We start from the raw sequence: 24,260 nt of genomic DNA, 5'->3' as shown, positions 1-24,260 counted from the left end.
AACACGGGGGTTATCACATTGACCTGAACTGATGAAGAAAACATCCAAAACCCAGGGAAAGACTAAGAGTTCAAGAGAAAACAAAAACACATAAATAAACAGTCATTATAAAGAATAAATCATTCATACAAGAGGATTAATGACGATCAGAGACAATCCTCAGATGACTCAACAGGATCTGCTCCACCTGCATCCATATTTCCACTTTCAATCAATCAATCAATCAATCAATCAATCAATCAATCATATTTATAGAGCCCATACTCACATATCACACTTTGCCTCATGAGGGTTTTTAACCATCTGTACAAGGTGCAAACATCCTCTGTCCGTATTTAAAAACACAAGATAATAACTGCATAACCTACACAGGAAAACCACATGTATTTAGGTATTTGTTCATTTCATGTTGTCAAATCTATAATCACCTCTTTGCATTTAGTGGTTTGCTTCCAGTTCCTATGAAACACACGTGCACATGTTCGACGCAGAGCAGAGGGAACACTGTCTGCACACTGAACATCTGGATGGGGGCGCTGTGACAATAAATGCCCAGAGAGCGTGGCGCTATACATCTGACACAGGAGAATTATAGAGTTAATGGTATTTGGCATGACAGCAGCGAGAGGGAGCGGGGAGCGCAGAGCCTGGATGCAGTCTCATCCTGTTTAGCATTCACCGTGCGCAGCGCCTGGAGGCCCCGGAGGGCTCACCTGCCCGGAGTCTAGACGCATCAGCACGGATCGAACCGCCGTCCGCCGGCCTCACGGTCCCGGGGAAGGAGCAAGAGGAGGAGGCTCCAGGAGCAGCGGCCTGAGGGAGAAGACATCCCGGTGAGCGGTGAGGGTGAGCGGGGTTGAGTGGGTGGACTCGGTGGGTGGGGCTCAGACAGTCGGGTCGGCTGGGGACGCTGCCTGTCTACCTGCAGCGGCTCAGACCTGTAATCCATTACTCATTGCGGTGTAATCTCATTACTCTCACTTCACCATCTGTATTACATTACTCGAAACGTTCTGCTCTGAATCATCCGTACATTATATTATATTTTTTTTACATAGATTACATTATCTTATATTTTTACACAGATTACATTATATTTGTATTACAATACATGACATTCTTTATATTATATTAGGTGTACATTGATTTACATACATTATATTTTGACATACGTTATATTATATTTTAAATACATTACATTGATACATACATTATATTGAATTTGAAATACATAAAATTATATGACATATACATTACACGTTGCATACGTAACTTTACATTTTGATATACAATACATAAGACAGTAAATAACATACCTGCTCTGTTATCTGTAAATAAGTTACATTACATTTTTACTTACATTACTTTACATTTTGATATACATTACATTTTACATAAATTACTTTAAAATTAGAAAGTTTTGTGAGCATAGTTCGCTGACATGTGCGTGAGGTGCAGTTGTGGTAGAAGTGGGGTGAGACAGTCAGTCCACCTGTGTGTGTGCGTGTGTGTGTGTGTGTCTGTCTGTCTGTCTGTGTGATCGGTAGCTCTGTGATCTGTCTGCAGCTCCTGGGAGAGTGCAAATAAAAAACCTCCTCCTCCTCCTCCTCCTCGATGGCTCTGCGCTCTCCCTCCTCCCCTGCATGTGTGCGTGCGTGCCCGCGTCCAGTGTGTGTATGAGTCGGTGTTTGTGCTCCGGCTGCTGGTTCCCGGTGCACGGTCACAATGAATGGCTGCCTGTGAGCGGAGGGAGACGCTAGACCCGCTCTCACTTCTTCTTCTTCATCTCCTCCGGCGGCTGCTCCTCCATTGAAGCACTTTCCAGCGGATTACGCACAGCCCACGGCGGGGTGAGTAGAGCGCGCGGCCGGTCACTGAGGACATCGGCCCGGGCTCGGGTTCGGCTCTGGGTCGGTGGAGCGGAGGGTGCCGTGGGGGGCCGGGGGGGTTGCCGTCTTGTATCGGGGTTTCGAGTGCAGGGCTGCGGCGGTGTGTTGAAGTGTGTGTGCGGCTGGAAGCGGTTCTTTTTTCTGGTTCTTTTTAAAGGGGACGGAGGTGGTAAAGTTCTGGTGGCCGCTGTGGGGGATGGGCTCCCGGGGACAGACCAAACTTTAACCACTTCACCGGCTCCACTCACCGCGGGCTGTCCCCTCCTTCCTCCCCCCTCGACGAGTCCTCCTCCTCCCGCATTCCTCAACTTTCCCCCCCGCTATAAAACTACTTTTTTTAATTCGAGCCAGGCAGTTTCACCAAACACCGAACAAACCGTGTTTAAAAGCACAAGTCCCGGTTCTTCCCCATCGATCCATGTCGGTAAACGGGTTAAGGTTTTACAGCCGACCCGCGGCTCTCCTCTCCCCTCCTCTCCTCCTCGCCATGCCGGATCCATCCGTCTGTCTCGCCCACAGTTGCAGCGCATTTGTGTCCCGGGATGACCTGTTGATGTCGGGTAAAGATGGAGTGCCTGGATCCGCGGTAGACCCTCCTCCCCGCTCCGGTAAAAAAAATAAATAATTGCCCACCAGTCCACCGTGAGGCTTCGTTCTAAATTTATTTTGATTTTATTTAAATAATTTATTCGCCAGCGACATTTTGGAGGAGGAAGGGGGGGGGGGGGGGGCAACGCGTGTCTGTCCCGTGTCGGTGGCTGCCGCTCGGCCGCGGGAGGAGGAGGGAAGCCGGGGTGGACGCGGACATCGCACCGCGCAGGCACGGAACGGGAGGAGACCGATGGGGGGGGGGGCGGAGGCGCTAAACTGCTGAATATTTGATCCGTCCCGACTCTCCCCGTGGCGGGTCTCGAGCCCCCGGATCCTCGGACGATACACGCGTGTGTGCTGCGGGCGGCTGGGGGGTTAAACCGGGTCTCTCTCCTTCTCTCCTTCTCGTCTCTTTTCCTCTTCCTCCCTCCCTCCCTCATTCCCTCCTTCCCTCCGCTGAACGCACGCACGCACCGGCCCGGGCCAACCGAGGACTCCCAAAATCCTACCGGGCATCGAGGCTGGCACACGGCGGGGCACCGACAGCTCCCTGCCCGCTCTGCCTGCCCCTGCCTCCCCGCTGCTTCTGCCGCTGGTGGCGGGCTCCTGTCCTCCCCTGGGCCGCTTCCCAGGAGTTTAATTAATATTTAAAGAATAATCGCATCGTTATTTTGAACTTGGAGCTCCGGTGGTGCTCGGGGGAGGCTACACCGTAGCCACATTCTGGGCTCCTCTGTGCCCACGAGTGTCGGTGAATATCGGCGGTTTCTAGCCTTAAATGCCCTTTGACCTGAGGGTTCCCCGGCGCTGGAGCCCAGCACAGGTGACATAAAGGTGTGTTCACGACTTCTTTATGCTGAGGAGATGTTTTCCACTGGGTTAGCCTTAGCTTTAGCTTGCTACTTGCTAACAGGCCACCTTTTAACCTCCTAAACCAGGAAACTGAGTGTGATGAGGGTTGTGATTGATGGGGGCTGAAGTCACACGCTCCTGTTGACACTGAGTCCAATAGTTGTTGTATTGATTATTTGTGCCGAAGCTGACTCAGGTGATCAAGCAACCTTTCCTGGGGGGAGGTAGTCTGCGTAAATTAACCCAAAGTTTGTGGGTGAATCTAATAAAGTTGTCGAAAACCCTCAGAGAGAAATACACAAACAGACACACACCGTGAAACTGCAGTCAAAGCACATAATGGGGCACATGGGGACTGAAGGGCAAAGGTCAAGTGGTGGGAATTAACCCTGCCTTTATGTTCCCTGGAAGTTGTTGTGACCTTGCTGACCTTTGAGGAGGAAGAGGTCGCCGGCACTGTGTTCAGGTCAAATCCGGCATGTGGCTCCTGGATAGATGGACTCCATTGATCCTGAGGGAAATGTAGAGATCCTCACAAAACGGTCCATCACAGGAGCACAAGAACAATAAAAGATCAAAATGAGTCTAGAATCATTTGAGTGCAGGGAGAGTCCAGCCACCAGAACTACTACAGAGCTGTCACTGGAAAGAAGTGTCTGCCGAGTGTTGAAACCAAATATAAATACTGATTTAAAGATGAATAACTGAAGCTATAGACAGTTGTGAAGCCCTTCAGAATAAAAGTTTAGTTGTATAGCCCTTATTCATAAATCACAATTTGTCTGAGATCTTAACAGGGTGGGACATCTTTGGTTCTTTACCCTCAACAAGAGTAAAACTACCAAAAGAACCCTATTTACAGGGGGAAACCCCAGAGTGTGAGGATGCCTCTCCCAGGACGCACACAAGTACAATAACTGAACACGTCAACAAAATAAAAGTATATACAACATTGATTATAATTACATTGACATAATGGAAAAGCGTGTCAAAGTGTAAAGTTTGCACGGGGGGGAAGAAGTTGACCTTGAAGCGACCCCGGACTGTTTCTGCTGTTGTGACCAGTTGAGTCGCGTCAGGGTGAAGATCTACGATGGAGTGTTCGGGCTCCGCAGGAAAACATGACCAGAAAAAGGGTCCTGATTTCAGGCTGCGTGTCGTACGGGAGAGGGAACATCCGGAGATCCGCCTGCGTACAAATGAGGAATGTGGAGTATCACGTTTAGTTGTTCTTAAGTGTCGGTCTCTTAACGTGATTCATCTTCCGTCTCTTCAGCTCCTCGTTATCATCAGTGTCGGGACTTTAAAAAGATTGTGCAGGAAACTGAGTGTAATCTACAGACATGAAGGAAGTTGTCTCTTTAGTGGGGGAGGACGTGGTCGACCTCGTTTCGTTTTCGTGGTATTTGAAGAGATTTGATCAATAAACAATGACTTTATTTAAAGATTTTTTGGATCTAGCGTGAGTGGAACTCCGGCGTGCACCGGTTCTTCCTGCTGCTTATATCCTCAAAACAAAATCTTGTTTCATTTATTATAAAAGTTCACGTTTCATCTCAATCGCAACGGTATTCTCAGAATAGTTACAACTTTAATTTTTCAACATGTCACTAAGACTTGGATGTACTAGCTCGGCTACATGTTTTAAAGTCGATCTATTTTCTGCTGTCGGTTGAACGTGGTTATTTGAGGACGATCTTCTTCACATCGTGTTCTGTCCTAGCAGCTGCTTATTATTCATGTGATTGCACACATGTTCACACCTGGAAACAATCAGGGGCCGAGCAGCTCCACCGGGACACTTGTCGGTTCAATTTCTCGCTCGGAGCCACGGGAGGTGCAGGTGCTGGAGAGCGGACACCAGGCATCATGCATTCTTAGTGCCTTTTTATTTCCCCCAGCCAGTGGCACAGGTCAAACCCAGTATCACTGAGATGAGATGAGAACACGTCATATCACTGAGATCTCCGTGCACCAATTAAAGTAGAAGTAATGCAGGTCAACAAATCCTGGATTTGGCCCAAATGCACTTCAGTTAAATTACAATAACATTAATGTGATGTATATTGATTTGTTTGCATCGACAGAAACTGTTAAGGCACAATAATGTGTCGAGGGACAGTGACTTAGTTTCATCAGAACATTATTGATATAAACAAAAGAGGTTTAGGAGACAACTCGACAGTAGTTGATGCAGCTCAGGTGCCTGATGTGCTTTAATATGATGTGAATGTCACTCAGATCACATCAACTGACCTCAGTGCAAACAACTGATCTTACTTGTTCTTATACATCAAGGTTTATTATTGGCACTATTAATATTTCATTGATTTTGAATCCATCTAAAAGTGCATCAGTCAAATATTCCAGAATTTTTAACATTCAGAACTAAATGTAAAACACTTGTAATGAAATGTGTAGCACTGGTTTCTTTAATGCACCTGCTTTATTGCCTCTATTAGCCCAGTGCAGTAAATTAGAGAGATTAATTAATTGCTATCAGCTTAAAAATTAATTTCAATGCAATTTTAATGGCCCCCTATTCTCAGAGCTGCCCTAACGTGGGCGTAAGGCCGGAGCTCAGCGAAGGAAGTTATGTTTTCATATGCTTCTGTTATTTAGAAAGATTATTCATGAACTGCTGGATGGATTTTAACCAAACTTAGCAGAAGGATGCTGTGTGGGTCAGGGAATAACCCGATGGTGGTTTGCGCTCATCTGGGAATTGTTTTCCCACTTTATTTAAAATTGCGAGAGAGGATGTTTTTGGTGAATTTCTAAAGAAATAATGAAGATAGATATTTGGCATGTGTAGTGGTCTGGTATCTATGAGTGAGAATAACTTTAATTTGGCTTGATTGAATTTCAAGTGACTGTTGGTGGACGAATTTGCTCTCGGAGTGCCGTTCTACTTTCACTTAAATGTTTCCGCTAGCCTAGGTTAGCGTAGCACGATACATTAACACCCTCACATCTGGAAGCTTCCCATTAAAACCACTGTCCTTTTATTGTTGGCCCAGTATCAGCTCCACCTTTTGGAGACTCCTCTACTCTTGTTGGTGATGGGAACACCAGGAGGTTTTTGGTGAAGTTACTTGGTAAACCTAAGTTTCCCAGCTTCGAACGGAGTGGGTGTTTTTTTGTGTGCTGCGTTCTGGATGTGAGGTTTTGCAACATGCAAGAGACATTTTCATGATGTGTCACGCCTGGCTGTTCAGACAACGTTAAAGCTGTCACCACCTCCCACAGATCAACACAGGTTCAAGGTTTGCTGCCCGGCTCAGAGCTTTGTGGAAGTAGAGGAATCCACAGTGCTTACCTCATCCCCGGCTCGATGTAGAACAAAGTTTACACTTGTCTCGTTAAACACAAGAAAGGTTTCAGGTTCTAGAAATAAATTACATTCGTCACCAGAATTCTTCTCGTAGAAGCAGAAATAAAGTTTTTATAAGTTGAACTGCCGGTTGTGCCTTCGGTGGATTGTGTTTGTTGTTTCCAGCTGTGGAGTTACACATCCCATTCAATGTCCCATCTGCTAACATTGAGGAGGCTGTGGTTGTGACCCTTACTGCAACCAGCCACCAGGGGGTGATAGAGATGTTTTGTTTTGAATCCGACAGTTTGCCTTCATAAGCTGCTGTGGTCGGCTACATGTTTAGTAGTCGGGCACATTGAGCATTCAGAAACTTCTTTGAGCACTGAAGTAAAAAGAAGCAGAATCTGATAGAAATAAAGGATTGGAAATACAAAGAGTCATTTGTGGCCAGAGCGATGCAGCGTACTGAATATACAGCAACATTACAATTTCCATTTTTCTTTGATCGTAGACCAAAGCTCGGACAAATGAATGAATCATTTCTTAGCTTAAGTTTGTGGGCACGAGGCCGAGGGCAGCTGTTCATTTGTATAAACTGAATTTTGCCTCTTAAGCACAAGCTGTGAGTTGGTCGTGACCCGAGCAGCGAGTTCTAGACATTTTCCATCCTTCAAGAGACATCTCATCAATCTCTCTTCTTATTATCATAAAGTCGGCTTCATTTCCCCGCTGGGGTCAAGCAGACAATATAAAGTTGCAGAAGTTTTTGTCTGCAGGGTTGAGTTGTGTGTCAGATCAAAGTTGTGAAAAGATGGTGAAATGTCTGCGGCTGTGACCCCTCTGTGACCTCTGGGCTTCTGCTGCAGCGTTCATGAGGAGAACTGGAGGTGATGGAGCATCCCGGCGCTGTTCAGGTTACTGGGTCTCGTCTGCCAGTGTCTCTCCCAGTGGAGCAGCGGAGATAATCACCATAATATTGTTCTCTGGTAGTGGTTTGTTTTGGGCTGCAGCCAGCAGAGGAGCCGGGCATCGTCCACTCCGACCAGCTACTGTCCAGCTGAGGCTGAACGTTTCCAATCATCCGTCCCGGGGATCATGATCCTGAATGAAGTTGTTCAGAAGCGTAGTCCTGACTGTTCTCATCCCTTTACTTCTGCTCCATCATCCATGGCATTAGAGGATTTATATCCTAAATATTGTTCATGCATTATCAGACAAAGGGTCCATTCCTGAGACAAAGATGTGTTTAGAGGGGTGTGTACATGTCCTTGGTTTATTTTTATTGTCACGAATTTGACAGCTCCCCCTCTTCTCTCATCTCGGGCTTCCTCGTTGGAATCGTGACGAGGACGAGTGGAATAGACGAGTTATGTAAGCGACTGTGTTTTGACAGAGGAGATAACAAAGTAGGCCAAAAACCACAAAACAGTTTATTAACTGTGAATTAGATGAAATGAAACAAGGTTGTGAAAAAAAATAGAAAGACGGCTTATATAACTGTCGCTGGTGGCCCCGAACTTCTCTTTCATTCAAAGTTCATTTGGAGTTTAGAATTAAAGTTGTTTACCAAATACTTAATCCATTAATCATCATACACTCTATTTAGCCTGTTCTTTTATTTTAAGTCTCTCTCCTCCCTCCTCGTCTCCATCTTCCAAACAGCTTCTCGACCTTCTGTTATCCTTGTCTCATCGCTCACTGGTAACCATGTTCCCTCCTCTCCTGCTCGGCTGCCTCGTTTAGTCCTCACCTCCGCATCACCCTCCAATGTCTCTCTATTCCCCCTCGTCTCGTCCCCCCCCCCCTCCTTTAATTCCGCTACATGTCCCTGCTTTCTTTCCCTCAGATCTCCTTCCTCCCTCCGTCCTTCTGCCCCATCCAGTCCTCCGTCAGGTCTAACTTCCACCTTTCTGTTCTCCTGTAGACCCTGTGGTGCTGGGCAGAGCGTAATGGCTCAGACGCTGCAGATGGCGATCCCTAACTTTGGCAACAACGTCCTGGAGTGTTTGAACGAGCAGCGGCTGCAGGGCCTGTACTGTGATGTCTCTGTGGTCGTCAAGGGACATGCCTTCAAGGTCAGAAGGGTTTTTTCTATTACTGTTTTCTCTTCTGTGCTCAGAATCCTTAATTTACTGTGAAGCTGTGCAGTGGGACCACAGTGCTTCTAACTGCACCAGTTATTCTGAGATGGTAAAGAAAGAATGTTACTGGGACATTGGCCTGTTGACCCCAGGTTCAGGTCACGTGACTTTCAATTCGTCGGGTCACTGCTCGGTTCTCCCAACACAACTTGCTGCTTTGTGTTCCATTTAAACAACAAAACAGTTTGCGGGGCTTAAAATCAATTAGTGTGGACCGTGCATAAGTAATGATCATATTGTCATCTCAATAATTAAAAAATCTAAACTGCTACAGCATTACCATGTAAGCTTAAAGCTCGGGAAGCAGACGTGTCTTTAAAGCTAAATTATTTTTTGGAATAAATGTGTGAAAATCTCAGTTGTAGCAAAATTAAAGAAAAGTTAGTAATAAAAGACAGAAAAATAATGATTATAACAAATGTGAATTAACAACATAAATGTACAATAATAAGCATACTTGTACATACTACTCATTATTAAGACATAAATATGTAATTCTTGTAGAAAAAGATGATAAACATCTTTTAATTGGGTTGGACTTGCTCTGTTTGTGTCATATTTTGGTTGATTGTTGGTTCGTCCTGTATCGGACTCTGACAGCCACAGTAAAGTGTAATTAGTTCAACAGTGAAGATATTGACAAGATTTTGCTCAGAATCAATCGGTGAGACGGGGAAATACGACCCAGGTGAAAAACAACCAGAGTTGTGCATTAAATGATTCCTGATAGATTTCCTGAGCTGCATTCGGCGACCTCTCTCACTGGAGGCATAAGTCTTTGGATTTGTTCAATACACTTTCACTTGGTACGGCCGAGGCCAAGAACTGGTCGTATTTCATATGAGGAAATGATTCCTTTACAGATTGGTACAGTTTGTGTTGGGGTAAGTATTTCAAAAAATAGATTATCTGTTTTAAGACGAGTTGGAAAAAACTCCAGCAAAGTGAGATTACTGTAAACATTTGTCAGCCAGATGAGACGGAGCCAATCTTCCTGTTTACCTGATACACCCTGATACCTGGAGCCCAACCATTGACTCTATATGACAATGGTCATAGACAGCAGGTCCGGCCACATGAAGCTGATGCCAAAGTGTCTGAGGTGTGTGATCTCTGACCACAGAGTCTCACTTCTGGTTTTGAAGAAGTCAGTTTCTAAAGAGGAGAAAATGACTCGACTTCTCCTTTTGATTTATAACGTCAGTAAACACGTTCATAAAGACTTTATGGTCTCAGACTCTCGCGTCAAGTCTTCTTCAATACAGCATGATGTTCAGTTTGTAAATGATGGTCCCGTTCAGAGTCAAATAAACCATAAAGCACCACCTGCTCCTTCTGGTTTCAAAAAGCCAGATGGCGCTGGACTAAATGTCAAACTCAAGGCTTCAGACGGCAGCTCACAAACTGGGTGATGTCACGGTGAGTTCACACTTTACCTCGACCGATTTATTGATTGGTTGATAAGAGTCGGCCGATATGAGCCGTTCACAGACGAATCCAATGTGTGTTTGGCTGGAAGATGACTTTTATTTTACTGAAATAAAAAAGGCAGAAAAGATGTTTGTTTTACCAAAAAAGTCCAAGTTTACCAAGTTTTCTATAGTTGACGTTTTCTTTTTCTTTATAATAACAATAAAATATCAAACCTCACTTGCATTTATTTGTCTTGAGGGTTTGATAACAACATCTTGGCAATCATTGCCAAATTTGAATATATCTATATAGATTCCGCCCCATAAATCCATATCAGTCGAGTTCACCTTATTAATTTTATGACTTACCTTCTCCTGCTGTTTACCCCCCAGGCCCACCGCGCGGTTCTGGCCGCCAGCAGCTCCTACTTCAGGGATCTGTTCAACGCTGGTGGTAAGAGCTCGGTGGTGGAGCTGCCCCCGGCGGTGCAGCCGCAGAGCTTCCAGCAGATCCTGGCCTTCTGCTACACAGGACGCCTCAGCATGAACGTTGGAGACCAGTTCCTGCTCATGTACACCGCCGGCTTCCTCCAGATCCAACAGATCATGGAGAAAGGCACAGAGTTCTTCCTCAAGGTAACTCGTGAATGAAGCTTTAATGTAGAACGTTTTAAGACTTTATCAGATGAATCGACATGTGGAATTTTATATAACCAGTTTCTTGCGTATTTATAATCCTGCAAAGTGTAATCATGGAGTTAAAAGTATCTTAGACATGAGAATCATCACATTAGGTTTTCTAGCTGCCTCCCTGGCACCTGTTGTGTGTGGCATTGGGCATGGTGTAATTCCACTGAGGGGTTATCTGTGTTTGTAGATCTGATTAGATCCGGAGTGCCTCGCTGCATAAATCTGCATATTAACGCAGAAAACTGATTTCCTTGAATGTACACTCTGAAACGCCGAGACACAGAGTGGATGTGTGAAGACAAGCTGGCACGGTGTGGAGTGTCTCCCCTGCTGCTGCCGGTGTCCACTCAGCACAACGCCGGCCATTTGTGCTTTAGTTGTGAGCTTTTCCAGGAAGAGCGTTCAGTTCTCAGCAGACAGGCGGAACTGGAGAAACACCTGAAACTGGAGCCGAGTGCAGATCAGCCGCCAACAGAAACAAGCGGAGCTCAGTGATGATGTCACAGCAGCTGGTTATGCCAAATCATGTGGAAGCAGCCAATTGGAAAAGTCAACTCTCAATCACATTAAAACACCCAATACGCTACTATTTTTTTCAAGCTACCAAGGAATTTGGGCAACTTGAGTAGATAGCCCCCTGGTGGTCAGCTGCAATATAGGTCAGAAAATGTCCTCCTCCACGTTAGCATATTTTTGGACGTGGACCAAACTCAAGTCAAAGTTACTTTAAATTATTTTTTCTCGGTTTCTGTCTTGATTCGTTCATATCACTCTAATGCATGTTCACGTTTTCATGTTGCTAATACGTTTGGTTTTAATAAGTTATTTTATGATATAAAATGGGGTGAAAGGTCATGATTGACAGCTGAGACTGCTACTGGTCAAACTGATGCACTGTGGGAGGAAGTTGAGACACGTCGTCCATCTTTATTCATTAGGAAGTGTATTCATGACCGTTTATCTTATCACCCGTCTCCAGGTCTCATCTCCAAGCTGTGACTCCCAGGGCCTCCACACTGAGGAGACCCCGCCCTCCGAGCCTCAGAGCCCTGTCACTCAAACAGTGGGAGGGGGTGGAGGCGGTGTGGTGGCCGCGGCCACAGGGAGGCCGTCCTCATGTCTCACACCCCTCCCCCTGGTGTCCAAGGTAAAGACAGAACAGACGTCGACCACTCCTCAGAGCACCCCCCACCCGCAGCAGGTACACTCCCCTCTGGTGTTTGGTGTAAATCACTGACGGCATTTGAAGAAGGGAATCCTGAGTAGGCGTTTCTTTGAGTTTGACATTTGAGAGACTTTCCAGGAGAGCTATAAAAAAACTCACTTCCTTTAACAGTGACTGAAAAACTTCTGAATGAATCATAACCTGAAAGTCTTTTCTGAACTATACCACAGAACAAGTGACATAAATTATGATGGAGGTCACCATGTACATTGTTTACAGTCAACCACTTTAAATAAGCTTTCAATGGAGGTGGCAGTAAGAGCCTTAATACAGATAAGTGTGGTTTGTTTGTGTTTTCATCGTCAATATTAATGTGAAGTAAAAATAAAACCTCATTTATTGTCACATGACGATGACTTCATTCAAACACCAGATGGTCTTTTCATGTATTTTAGTTAAAAAAAGTATTTTTAAAAGAAAGGTGATTTCAAAATCTGAACTAAAGAAATGTATTGTGTCCCATATGAGAAACATCGGGTATTTCTCAACATGTTTTATTCGCAGACAGTTTGTTTGATGCTTGTGTCTTTTTACGTTTAAGTATCGTTTATCGCTGGAAGCGATCAAATATGATATTTGTTTTTAAAGCCCAACTCCAGCAGCTTATTTCACCCCCTAAAACTATTTTGTATAAAATTACATAATCAAAAGTTCTTTCAAAAAAGTGTCCCCAGTGGCCTTATCATTTTCTTGAATGTAAATCTAAGCAGTCCTCAATTAAGGTCGAAGATTTACAATATGCTAATATGGCCCCGGCCCTGCTCCCAGTCTCTCCACCCTCACAGCGCCACCTGCTGTTGAGGAGGCTTTTCCAGCCCCTGAAGCCATCGACAAGTTGACAGGATTGGTTCATTAGGTTTGTGACATCAAAAACCCCTGGCTGTCGAAAGCTGTTTCTTCAGACTGGCATTTGTTTACTTCAGTGTTAAGTGGAAACATTTCTCCATGGCTCTATATGTTCAATTCACACAAAATCAGTTTTAATCCTATAAATGGCATAAAATCTAGATTTTGACTGGAAGGGGACTTTAAGAACAAGACGAGCTCTTCTTCACTTGGTTAATGTCCGTTGTTTTGTGGCGTTCCAGTCGGGTGATGGTTACTAACTGGTAATTCTCTCTTCCTTAGCAGGAGGGCTCCCCCTACTCGGTGGTCTGCACCCCCGTGGCCAAGCGGCTGTGGGAAGGGGGCAACCGTGATGGGGTCGGAGGGTCTGGAGGTGGTGGCGGAATGAGGAAGGCTGCACGCTATTCTTCCTCCTCTTCCTCCTCCTCCTCTTCTAACAACACTACCCAGGATGCCTCTGGTCGTGGACCTGCATCTGGCAACGCTGTGATGATGGGCGGCGGCACCACTTCAGTGGGAGGAGCCGGACTCAACAGCAACCATAACAACAATAACCACAATAACCACAACAACCACAACAACGGTGGAACCCCCGAGGGCACGAGCCCGGGCACGCTGAGCATGTACACCAGTGACTCGCCCATCAGCTACCACGATGACGAGGAAGAGGACGACGTGGCGGACGAGAGCGCCGAAGAGCAGTACCGACAGATCTGCAACATGTACACCATGTACAGCATGCTGAACGCCGGGGCAGCCGGTAAGCTCTGAGTACAAAGTGTGTGAGGTCACCTCAAGGTCTCTGTGTTTCATGTAGATCTGGAAGTTTCTGTCTCATCTCCAAGCTGTCGTGTTAGTTGTCCAAACTTCTCATGTTGAAAACACCGAAACGTTTAAAGATGTAGATTCTGCTTCTCCTCGTTCAAACGTCATATCGTTGGAGGGGAAGTCTGCAGCTGCTTCCTCTTCTTCTTCTTTCTCTTCTTCTATTGTCCGAACTTTCCAACAAGTGTTTTCAATCTTCAGACGAAATCAGTGGTCGGAGGATTTTCTCTGTTAGTCAAAAAGTCCCAGGTCTGGGGGGGGGGGCGGGTCTTTTCTCAGAATCCACATTGATCTCCACTGACCAGAAACTGAATCATCACAGTCTGACCTCCATGTTGTCATTTCCACTGCATAACAACAAGCTGAGAAAATACACACCAGAGGAATTGAATGCATGAATGGAGGCAAAGTGCAGAGTAATGTTGGAATCCATCAAACACTTAGAACTCAACTCACTTTAGAACCTGGCCACAGGCCTCTCATGGAGCAGAGCTGAGTAATTAGTTTGTTATCAGTTTTATCATCAACATGTGGATTCATGAAATTTAATTTGAAATCTAAAATGTGCTAATTGAACAGAACACGGTCTCAGTCATAATATTTGGAAACTCATTGATATAACAGCTGGGTATCAAACATGGAACATGAATAAAGATGGATGATGAGGCACGTCCACTTCCCACTGTACGAATATGATGGTAAATTAGTTAAGATCCGGGGGCTGCCCTCGTGCTGGAGCCGTCCACCAGGGGGAGCTCCAGATGATTTGGCTTCACACTTGGGAGCTGTCATGTCGTCCATCTTTATTCACAACATCAGAGCTCATCTCATGGTCTTGTGTCTCCTCAGTGGTCGGGGAGAGGGTGGAGGCTCTGCCGGACCAGGCCCCAGACTCGGGCGGCGGCCGGGGGGGCAGGGGGGCACGTTCTCGGCAGGACCTGGCTTCGCTGCCCGCCGAGCTCATCAGCCAGATCGGCAACCGCTGCCACCCAAAGCTGTACGAGGAGGGCGACCCGGCCGAGAAGCTGGAGCTGGTGAGCGGCACGTCCGTGTTCATCTCCCGGGCCCAGCTCATGAACTGCCACGTCAGCGCCGGCACCCGCCACAAGGTGCTGCTCAGACGCCTGCTGGCGGCGTTCTTTGACAGGTCAGTGTCCGACACGCTTGGCCGGTGGGGGGGGGGGGGGGGGGGTGGAACCAGAGCAGCAGGAATGAAACCCAAGCTGCTGAAATCTATTATTTGCCTTGTACACAATTTATATAAATCTATTTGGATTTCTGTGCATCACTGATGATTATTAACACGTGATGTTTAAACAAAACACTTTAGTAGCTAAATAACCCACATTGAAAGTTTTCTTTCACGTTGATGGTTGTGTTTTTTCTCTCTTGCTCAGGAGCACTCTGGCAAACAGCTGTGGAACAGGAATCCGCTCTTCAACCAACGACCCAAGTCGTAAACCGCTGGACAACCGAGTTCTGCACGCTGTCAAATGTGAGTCAGACACATGTAAACACTTTAAGACAGTGGTTTTGCTGTTTGTGTGTTTTTAACCTCTCCCTCTCTCTCTCTCTCTCTCTCTCTCTCTCGCTCTCTCTCTCGCTCTCTTCCTGCAGTTTACTGCCAGAACTTTGCGCCGAGCTTCAAGGAGAGTGAGATGAACGCCATCGCGGCCGACATGTGCACCAACGCTCGCCGCGTCGTCCGCAAGAGCTGGATCCCCAAGCTCAAACTGCTGATGGCCGACAGTGACGCCTACTCTGCCTTCCTGGCCGACAGCGTGAAGATGGAGGCCGACGGGCTGGGGGCGGAGCAAGGCTTTGACCCCGCCTCCCTGGAGGCTGTGGCAGCGGCGGCGGCAGCAGCAGCCGCCAACAGCCACGAATCAGGAGGTGGAGCCACGGCAGCGGACGCCCTCCATGGGGCGGTAGGAGATGGCAGCACTTTGTTTTGAGTGAGTGAACGGACAGATAGTTGGATGGACAGATTGATGGGTGGGGGGGGCTGAGGCAAGGGACGACAGTTGTCAGTCCTCACTGAGCCGCCGTTTGTTTGGGGACATCACTTTTACTCTTTCTGTCATGTTGTTGTGCTTTCCTTCTTTTGTTCGTCTCACTTCCATCTTTCTCCAACGCTGAACGCCTCCTCACGGGTTGTTCCTCCTTCCTGTTCTGGTGGAGAGAGATAGAAAAACAACAGAGAAAGAAAGGTTGCAGAGGGAAGACCGGCCCCCCCCGCCCCCCCCCCCCAGCTCCTCATCCCTCTGCAACCTTTCCAGACCTGATAGTTTAAGCCTTTATTTTTGTATGTGTTAAAGTGTGTACTGTCACTGAGGCCATTATTCTTACCATAATCAATCAGACATTCCCTGGGGGGGGGGGGGGGGGGGGGGGCTGTATTCCAGTCACACTGTGGTTTTTGAATGTACACGTGGTGAAGCGGGGGGGGGGGGGGGGGTGGAGGAGGCAGAGTGAGATTGTACAGAGCCCAGATGGAAGCTTCTCTGAGAGGCGTGGGGTCGACGAGGTCAGGGGTTGAAATTAATATTAATATGTATATTGGCACGGTTTATAATCCCCCCCCCCTCCCATCCAGACACCTCACCAACCCCATGACTCCTGCTGGGCATGCTGGGAAACTTAACGACCAGCCGCTGGAGAGATACTGCTGAATTCTAAGCGGCAGCATATTTTGCTGCTGGCGATTTGTCGGCCATTTTTGATGGCAGATAAAAAGAAAAACTACGATTTGCGTGACTAAAACTTTTTACCACCTAATCTCCTTTAGCTTTTTTTTACCCTTAAAGAAAAAGATAATTTGAGTTTGTTTACTTTTACTGTTAAGTTCCTTATGTGTGAGTTTTGCCAAGGCTCCTTGTTACTGATGATTGTCAAAGAGTTTGCACTGTGTTATTTCCTGCGATACGAGTACAATCGAAATATGTTTTTGTACGTTTTAAAAGAAAGAGAAGGGGGGGGGGGTGGTTTTATTTAAAAAAAGGAAAAAGACGAAAAAATACGAGCTGAAATCCAATTATGTCTGTTCATCACCCGCTTTTATTTTGAAAAATCTGAAGGAACGTCAAGAAATATCCAAAAGCAAGTTTCCTGCCTGTGAGCTTAGGAATGAGAAGTGTGTGTTTGTGTGTGTGTCTTTGTGTGTTTGTGGATACAGTGGCAATGTTCTTTTGTTTTCAACCCGTGTTTAAATTGTTTTCCCTCTGATAAACTCACAGCCGTGCCTGTTAGCAGCACGAGCTTCCTCCGGCTCGCTGCCTGGACGCGTGCTCGTCTGGCACCGACAAAGGTGCTAATTCAAGCATCGGAACATGGCAAGAATGTGGCTGTGTGTGTGTTTGTGTGTGTAGGTGTGTGTGTAGGTGTGTGTTTGAGCGGCCGCACAGTTGGTTTGTGAGCTGAGAGAGAGAGAGAGGGAAGGAGGCCAGACGGCATGTCTTCACACACGCTTCGTTGATTCATTCACCCACCACAGTGGCGAGCACACACACACACATACACACACACACATACACACACACTAATACGCATTTGGGCGCTGTCAGCTGCATCAGCTACAGTACACCAGAGCATTGTGGGAAGAAAAGGGGGAGTAGCAGCGAAGCAGAGCTGAGTGGCCGTCGCTCATCACATGTTGTACACAGGCAGCTTAGAGCTAGATCTAGAGAAGATGGAAAAGATACAGATTCACTGGATTTCCTGAGGGTTTGGATTTGTTGGAGACACGACTGAAATTCATTCTTGATAATATCTGCTTTTGATTCCTTTGGAAGTTGACGTCTCTGTCAGATATTTGTTCTTCCACTGTCGCTCACAAAGAATTCTGGAAAATGTCCTTTGGTCACTGCCAGTCTGAAGTGGCACGAGAAGAAAAGTTTCCCTCTGGAGCCCCAAGTTCTCAAATCTGTCAAAAGAACAGATCATAATTAGTGAAGCTGTTTTCTTTGCTGTGTGGATTTGGGACAAAGTTTGTTCTCTGATTTCTCTCCTCTCACTGAAATCAGTCTAATGTGCCCTAGTGGGTCAAATGGGGAGCAGGTCGAGTGTTTCAATTTAAAAAGGAATCCAGCTGCTGCTACACAATGAGCTGCTTCCCCTGTGACGTTTCAAATATCTCATTTCTACTGTTTTCATTTACAACCATGTTGAATATACACATCTGCCAGAAGCAAATCTATTGACGCGTTTAAATTATAATTGTTTTATAAAATCTCACAGCAAAGACCATTTATATTGTATAAAAATTCAAACAAATTAAAGACTACAATTTTAAATCCCCCCCAAAAATACTACATTTTCTAGATTTGTTTTATTATAAATTATTATTATTGATGGAGAAGGAACCTGAAGCACCTTATTGGCCGTGTGGGATCAGAAGTGTGTGAGTGGAACGGTTTCATGTCACTGCTACACGGTTATTATGTTTGGATTGAGAGACACACACACACACACACACACACACACACTAACACACCCTCGAGTTGAAGGGACTGTAGCAAAGTCGCCTCTTAAGTAAAACACACAACGTTAAAACACTCGGATTAGAACCAAAACCAGCCGTCGAGGGTTCGAACTGATTTCAACTGAACCGGTTTCGTTGCCCAGTGTTAGAAAACAACTTTCTGCTTTTTACGACGTGGCTTTTAAAGAAAGAGGTTGAGAGACTCTGGATATATTAACATGTTTATACAGTTTTTATTTTACAACGGTCAAAGAACCCTGAGACGAGCATCCATGCCCGGCCCCACCCCATGTTCTGGAGCACATGGTACGATCTGTGGAGACCTGACCAATAAGTTTAATAACTAAGGATAAGAAGAGTTGAGATAAAGAAAGGAAAAGAGGAGTGAAGGGAACCGAGGGGGGGGGGGGGGCTGAGGAGACAGTTTGCACATTGTTGTGTTTCCCTTTTTAAAAGAAGTCCTCTTCTTCTTTTTATTCCGATGCTTTGTGTAAAACCGCCGCCTTAAGTCAGGAGAACTGTTCAGAGAGACGAGGAGGGAAGGAGAGGACACTCTCGAGAGGGGGGGGGGGGGGAGAGAGGGGAGGAGGGGGGTGGCTGGGACGCTTGGATGATTCGGTGTGAATGCATGCATACTGTTGTGGGTGTGTGTGTAGTTCGTAGCAGGGAGTGTTTGGGAGCTGTTTGTAAAGTGTGTGTGTGTTCATCTGTGGGCCAACACAATGCGTGGGTGTGTGTTGTTTTTTTATAATGTTTGTGTGCTTGCGTGTGCGTGTGCATATTAATGTATGTATGCAGTTTTTTTTCCCTCCCCTCGCTTCCCTCCATCTCCATTTATGGCATGTTAATGTCTGCCTGCTCACTCGAAAGAGCTTTTGACAGTGGTGTGTGTCTGTGTGTGTCTGTGTGTGTGTCTGTGTGTGTAATGCGCATGCTTATGCCAGGCTGGGTCTGCGTCTAATTCTTATGTGCTGCATACGTGTGTCTGGCTTCGTGTGGAGAGTGCGCATGTCTGTCGCTGTGTGTGGGTGGTTTGGGTGCTCAGCTCTGCAAGGTCTGTATATACGTGTGTGTGTCTGTGTGTGTGTGTGTGTGTGTGTGTCTGTGTGTGTGTGTGTGTGTGTGTGTGTGTGGGTGGGTGGTATGTGCACAGAGGTTGAGATGAGTGGCTGTTTGTTTTTGTCTGCCTCAGAGAGCAGCATCGCTCTTTTTCTTTTCTTTTTTGTTGTCCTCCCCTGACTTGCACACACATCTGCAGAGTCACTCATCCACGGCACCGACTTCAGACACGTGTGACGCGACCGGGCTGCACACGGACTGCGGCCATGTTGCACGTGTGGCTGCAGAGCTTCTGTCCTCTGGGTGAACACGTCAATGTAAAATAAGATGGCAGACAAAGCAGAAGCTCTTTTTTTTTTTTTATCCTACAGATTCCTCCTCTAATTATTCCGTGTCTGCCTGGTGAGCAGCTCAAACTGCAGCCAGGACACTTTCCTCCCTCTCTGCCCCCCCCCCTGCCGCCTCCCCCCCACTTTTCTGTTTTCTTTGTTTACATTTCTCTGTCTCATCCCCTCAATATGTATACATTCTCTCTCTCTCTCTCTCTCTCTCTCTCTCTCTCTCTCTCTCTCTCTCTCTCTCTCTCTCTCTCTCTCTCTCTCTCTCTCTCTCTCTCTCTCTCTCTCTCTCTCTCTCTCTCTCTCTCTCTCTCTCTCTCTCTCACACACACATAGGAAGGAGCTAAATAGTGTTGGCCCCTTGTTGCCTCATTATGTGAACCATCATTTAACATCTACTGCTGCTTCATTTGTGTGTCGCCTCCATTTCCTTCGTCGAATGCAAATCCCTGCCAACTGTGTGTGTGTGTGTGTGTGTGTGCTTTTGTGTGTGTTAAATGGGCGTAGGTACGTTTGACCAGGCACATCTGTGCTTTGTGTGTCTGAGTGAGTGCGTTCTGCCAACCTCCCTCTCCTGGGACACTGTGGTCTGATTGTGTGATATTTTCTTTTTTTTGTGTGTGTGTGTTTATTGCACTTTTAATAATCAGACTATTGATGAGAAAAGTCTGTGTCCCTAAATTCCCCTGGCTGCTGTCGCCGACCAATCACAGCATCCACAGGAGAGACGCAGCCAATCGTGGAGCTAATATCGACCAGACTGTTGAATCAATTGAACAAGTGCGGTGAAAGAAATAATTCTAATCGTCCTAGACTTGAGCAGTGACGTGTGTGTGTGTGCGTGTGTGTGTCTGTGTGTCTGTGTGTGTGCAGGCGGGCGCTGTTCTTCCTGAGGAGGAGATGTTTGTTAAGAATCTCCCAGGACAGATGAGGCATTGCGGCAGAGTGCCGTCACATGAGCGAAGCCACAATCCAGACAAAGACACAAGAGTGAGAGGAGAGAGAGACTAATGACAAAGAGGAGGAGGAGGAGAGCGTCTCGCTGGCCCGGTGCCACCAAGATAAATACCTGGGTGCTTGTTTGTTTATGAACCGTGGCGTTGCAGCGGTGAGGGGTCGGAGGCTGAATAAATAAACGTCAGATTGTCCTAAAGCCTTTTTAACACGAAGCTAATGGAGATCCAGAGAAAGAGGAACGCTGTCAGAAACTCAGCTTGTCTGGAGAAAATGACAATGAGCTTGAAATTGCACTAAATATCCGTAGAAGAATTGAAGAATATCTTGAATCCAGAAACACATTTGGCTGAATGTCTAAAGCTTTCACGAACTACGATAATGTGAACACAGTTTGACTAGAATGACAGAAGTGATCTGGCAAATCTTCAGCTGTACTCGAGAATCGGGGATCTGGAAAAAGCCAAATATTTAAGCAACACTGTGTAACTGACTGAGCAACAGCGCCCCCTGCAGCCACTTACTCTGTTGGGAAGGTGAAGAGGTTTTCATGTCGAGAATCAAAGATTTATCGATATTTCGTCCCACACATTGAACTAAAAATATTACCCATGATCCTCTGCTTCCCTGATCCAGAAGAGCTGCTGCTGTAACACAATCCACCAACCTCTGTGTTGTTTTTCCAAACGTCTGAATTTTAAACACGGGCAGAAAATCCAGAGAGAACCTGAAGTCTCTAGTTTATTGTTACTGTGAAGACGGAGGGTTCAGGCCGATGCAACTCGCTTCTCGTCCAAGTTTCCACGTCTTGTTCTCCGGGTCGTGGGGTCACAGGGTGCTCGTGGGTTCAAGCTGAGTTTCACGTACAGGGACTTGAAGACCAGTCTTTCCAACGAGCACAGGGAAATGGATATTTTCTTCAATCTGTCCGTTTTTATTTCCTCTTAAATCAGAGGAAATGTTACGAGACAGTATCTAGAAACAGTTTTCCATAGTGAATGATATTTAACAAAGAAGTTTTGAACACTCCTCTGCAGAGATGAGACTGAACAGTGATACTCCGTGTGTGTTAAATCAAAACACCTTTCATTAAACCCATAAAGTTGTAACATGTAGGTTTGTGCTGTCGCTGCATCAACACAAACATCTTCACTTGCTGGTTTAGGAGAAACGTAACAAACTCAGCTTCAAATTTAATTCCTTTACATTCCAAGAGGTGGCGCCAGCAGTTAAAGCAACAATGTTAAGTTTTGCTTCTATTTTTATCCTTTTTTTTTAATTTGCCGTCGAGCTTTGGTGGCAAAGAAGTTTAGCCGTTTGTGTGTTTATTGTCGTTAACATGACTTCACCCTCCCTCACGTTAGACTGAGAGCATACTGGATGCTACAGTGACTCAATATCGCCCCCTAAAGTGCAGTGGTATTATGAGACAGGACGGGCTAGCCGATTAGCATGCTAACTTAAGTTCATCATCGTGTCGGAACTGTTTTTGAATGTCATAAACAAAGATTCGTACATATTTCACCTGTAATCTTTTCTTTAAAGTCATCCCAGGCTGTGGGCGTGTCTGAGCACGGTGACTGAAGGTCGAGCCGGGCCGGAGAAGATGTTGTGTTGTGTTTTTTTAAGCGAGATTTGTCGCACTTTTAGAAGAGCTTTGTACACATTTCAGAAAGTTTTCTTTTTGTTTCACACTTTCTGTTGCCTTTTTTGTGTTATTTTGTTTTTCTACATTTGAGCTAGTGTACTGTAGTCCTTGAAAGGAGATGATACTAATGAATCAACATTAACACCTGTTTGTAGAGTTGCCAAGTTGTGTAAAAAAAATTTACAAAAAGACAGAGCGGAGACACGGCTAGCTGTAAAATAGTTTAGAGAAAGAGAACCACATATTTTTGCATTGTGATTGTTGTATGACTGCGGTGCTGCAGGTGGGGGGTGGGGTGGGGGGGGGGCAGGAATCAGACAAACTGCAGAAAGCTCCTGGACGAGCTGACTGATGAGCGGATGGACGGTTGAGGGAATCGAACGCTGCCAGGCTCACTTCATTTAAGGCTACAAGTCTGAATGTCTGTTAGAAAAAAATCTCTTTTCTGGATAAAGTATTCCTCTCCATTGTCTTGTGACGATTCAAACACACATCTCACACAAACGTCAATTTGAAATCGACCCAAAGTAAGTTTTACTTGACCTGGTTCTTGGACCAGCTTTTCTACAAATAAGCTACTGCTGCTTGACTGTTTTGTAATTCTTAAGATGCCACCTGGTGACTAAATGCAGCTACTGCAGCTCAGAGAAGGGGGGGGGGGGGCTCAGCTGCTGCATGTACGGCCTGTGTCACCAGAGGGCAGAATTCCAAAAAGCAGTGATCCTACACAAGCTACGATTGTAATGAATAGTCTCGATCACTGTATTCACCCGAGCACCTTACAGCGGACCGCCGGAGGCTCCTGCTGCTCATTCCTCAAGTCCGACACAAGACAGCCACCAAAACGTCCACCGCCCGTGGGCCAAGATGCCAAATAAACTGTGGTCAGTCGATTGAAAGTTACTGACACGACTTCCAAAAAGAAAAGAGCACAGCAGCCGTTTGAGCTTCAACTCGTCCATCGCTCCCTCTCTCTCCTGGTCTCTGTCCCGGCTGCCGATCCACGGACGGGAACCAAAGTGACGAGGAGAAATTAATCTTTATAAATAAAATAAAAAAAATGCACCTTTGGGCGATCGCTCGACTTCCCTGGAGAGCCAAAGCCCTCTGCACCTTTCTGAGCACACTCACTGTGTCACTTCCTGTCTGTGGTTTGGTTGCTGGTGTCAGAAGTGGGACGGGAGGTGGGGGGGGGGGGGTTGAGATGTTACGTGAGGGTTATTTGTGTAAGGTCCTTATTTTTGTTATTTTTTTAAATCTTTTTGTACTATTCCTTTTTATTTTGTATGTTTTCTCTTCACTCTGTCATTTGTTGTTTACTGTATGAAAAAATTAAAACGTGGCCATCGACCCGTCTCCCTCCCCCCCTCCCCCCCAGGTGGGAAGTGGGAGCATTGACTGTGCAAACTCTACTCCAGGTGGTCGGAGGGGGAGTTCAGCCGGTGAGGGGTGTCAGCAGAAGGGAGGTGGAGGAGGAGGTGGAGGTGGGAACTGTTTCAAACGGGGTTCCCACACCGATCTGGGAGGTTGTCAGGAAGTGAAATGTCATCTTTCATAAATCACAGAGAAGGAAGGTGAGCACACGACAAGCATCTGATGGATCAGACCCGAGCAAACGCACAACTTTCAGCGTCACAAACATTTCAACAAATTGGTGAAAATTGTCCCCTCAAAAATCCAGTTTGATTGACAATCATCGAGGAGGAGGAGGAGGAGGAGGAGGCTGCAGGGCTCCTGGTCGATCACAGGTGTTACTCTGTAAAGCAGAGAAGTATAAAGAAATAGGCAAACAAAGAGTTTTTGGTTTAATAATTGGGTTGAAATGTGTTTGTGCTTCTTAGTTGAGTTGAATCTTCCCTGTTCAACCAACACAAGATTCTCCACAGTTGACCACAGCTCTACGACTCTTCCTTCTCTCCATTCTGTCAAAATGCTTTGGGTGTTTGACTCAACTGTCATATTTATTGCATGGGGAAATGTCTGGTGCGAGTCCT

At 46.1% G+C, this 24,260-nt stretch overlaps 1 protein-coding gene across 5 annotated transcripts; it reads left to right on the top strand.

Moving 5' to 3' along the window:
- Positions 1–1,675: 1,675 nt before the first annotated feature.
- Positions 1,676–23,616, top strand: nacc1b (nucleus accumbens associated 1, BEN and BTB (POZ) domain containing b). 5 transcript variants are annotated; one of them, XM_062388297.1, is made up of 9 exons: positions 1,676–1,850; positions 8,573–8,723; positions 10,595–10,837; positions 11,871–12,092; positions 13,245–13,722; positions 14,637–14,934; positions 15,185–15,282; positions 15,405–15,742; positions 20,538–23,616. In XM_062388297.1, exons 2-8 carry the CDS (start codon positions 8,598–8,600, stop codon positions 15,740–15,742), a joined length of 1,803 nt encoding a protein of 600 aa, XP_062244281.1. In that variant the 5' UTR covers positions 1,676–1,850; positions 8,573–8,597; the 3' UTR covers positions 20,538–23,616. The 5 variants fall into 5 exon arrangements, with proteins under 5 accessions (XP_062244281.1, XP_062244284.1, XP_062244282.1 ...); XM_062388300.1 differs by lacking the exon at positions 20,538–23,616 and having other exon boundaries at positions 11,871–12,038; positions 15,405–15,793; XM_062388298.1 differs by lacking the exon at positions 20,538–23,616 and having other exon boundaries at positions 13,248–13,722; positions 15,405–15,793.
- The last annotated feature ends 644 nt before the right edge of the window (positions 23,617–24,260 follow it).

This window comes from Platichthys flesus, chromosome 5, assembly GCF_949316205.1.
Source record: "Platichthys flesus chromosome 5, fPlaFle2.1, whole genome shotgun sequence".
NCBI lineage: Eukaryota > Metazoa > Chordata > Actinopteri > Pleuronectiformes > Pleuronectidae > Platichthys > Platichthys flesus.
Note: the sequence above shows the minus strand (reverse complement) of the source record. Positions and strands in the feature narration are given on the sequence as shown.

Coding starts and splice junctions, on each gene's coding strand:
- nacc1b (XM_062388297.1), top strand. CDS start 8,598: ATGGCTCAGACGCTGCAGATGGCGATCCCTAACTTTGGCAACAACGTC. Junction 8,724..10,594: donor TCAAGGGACATGCCTTCAAG/GTCAGAAGGGTT, acceptor TTTACCCCCCAG/GCCCACCGCGCGGTTCTGGC. Junction 12,093..13,244: donor GCACCCCCCACCCGCAGCAG/GTACACTCCCCT, acceptor TCTCTTCCTTAG/CAGGAGGGCTCCCCCTACTC.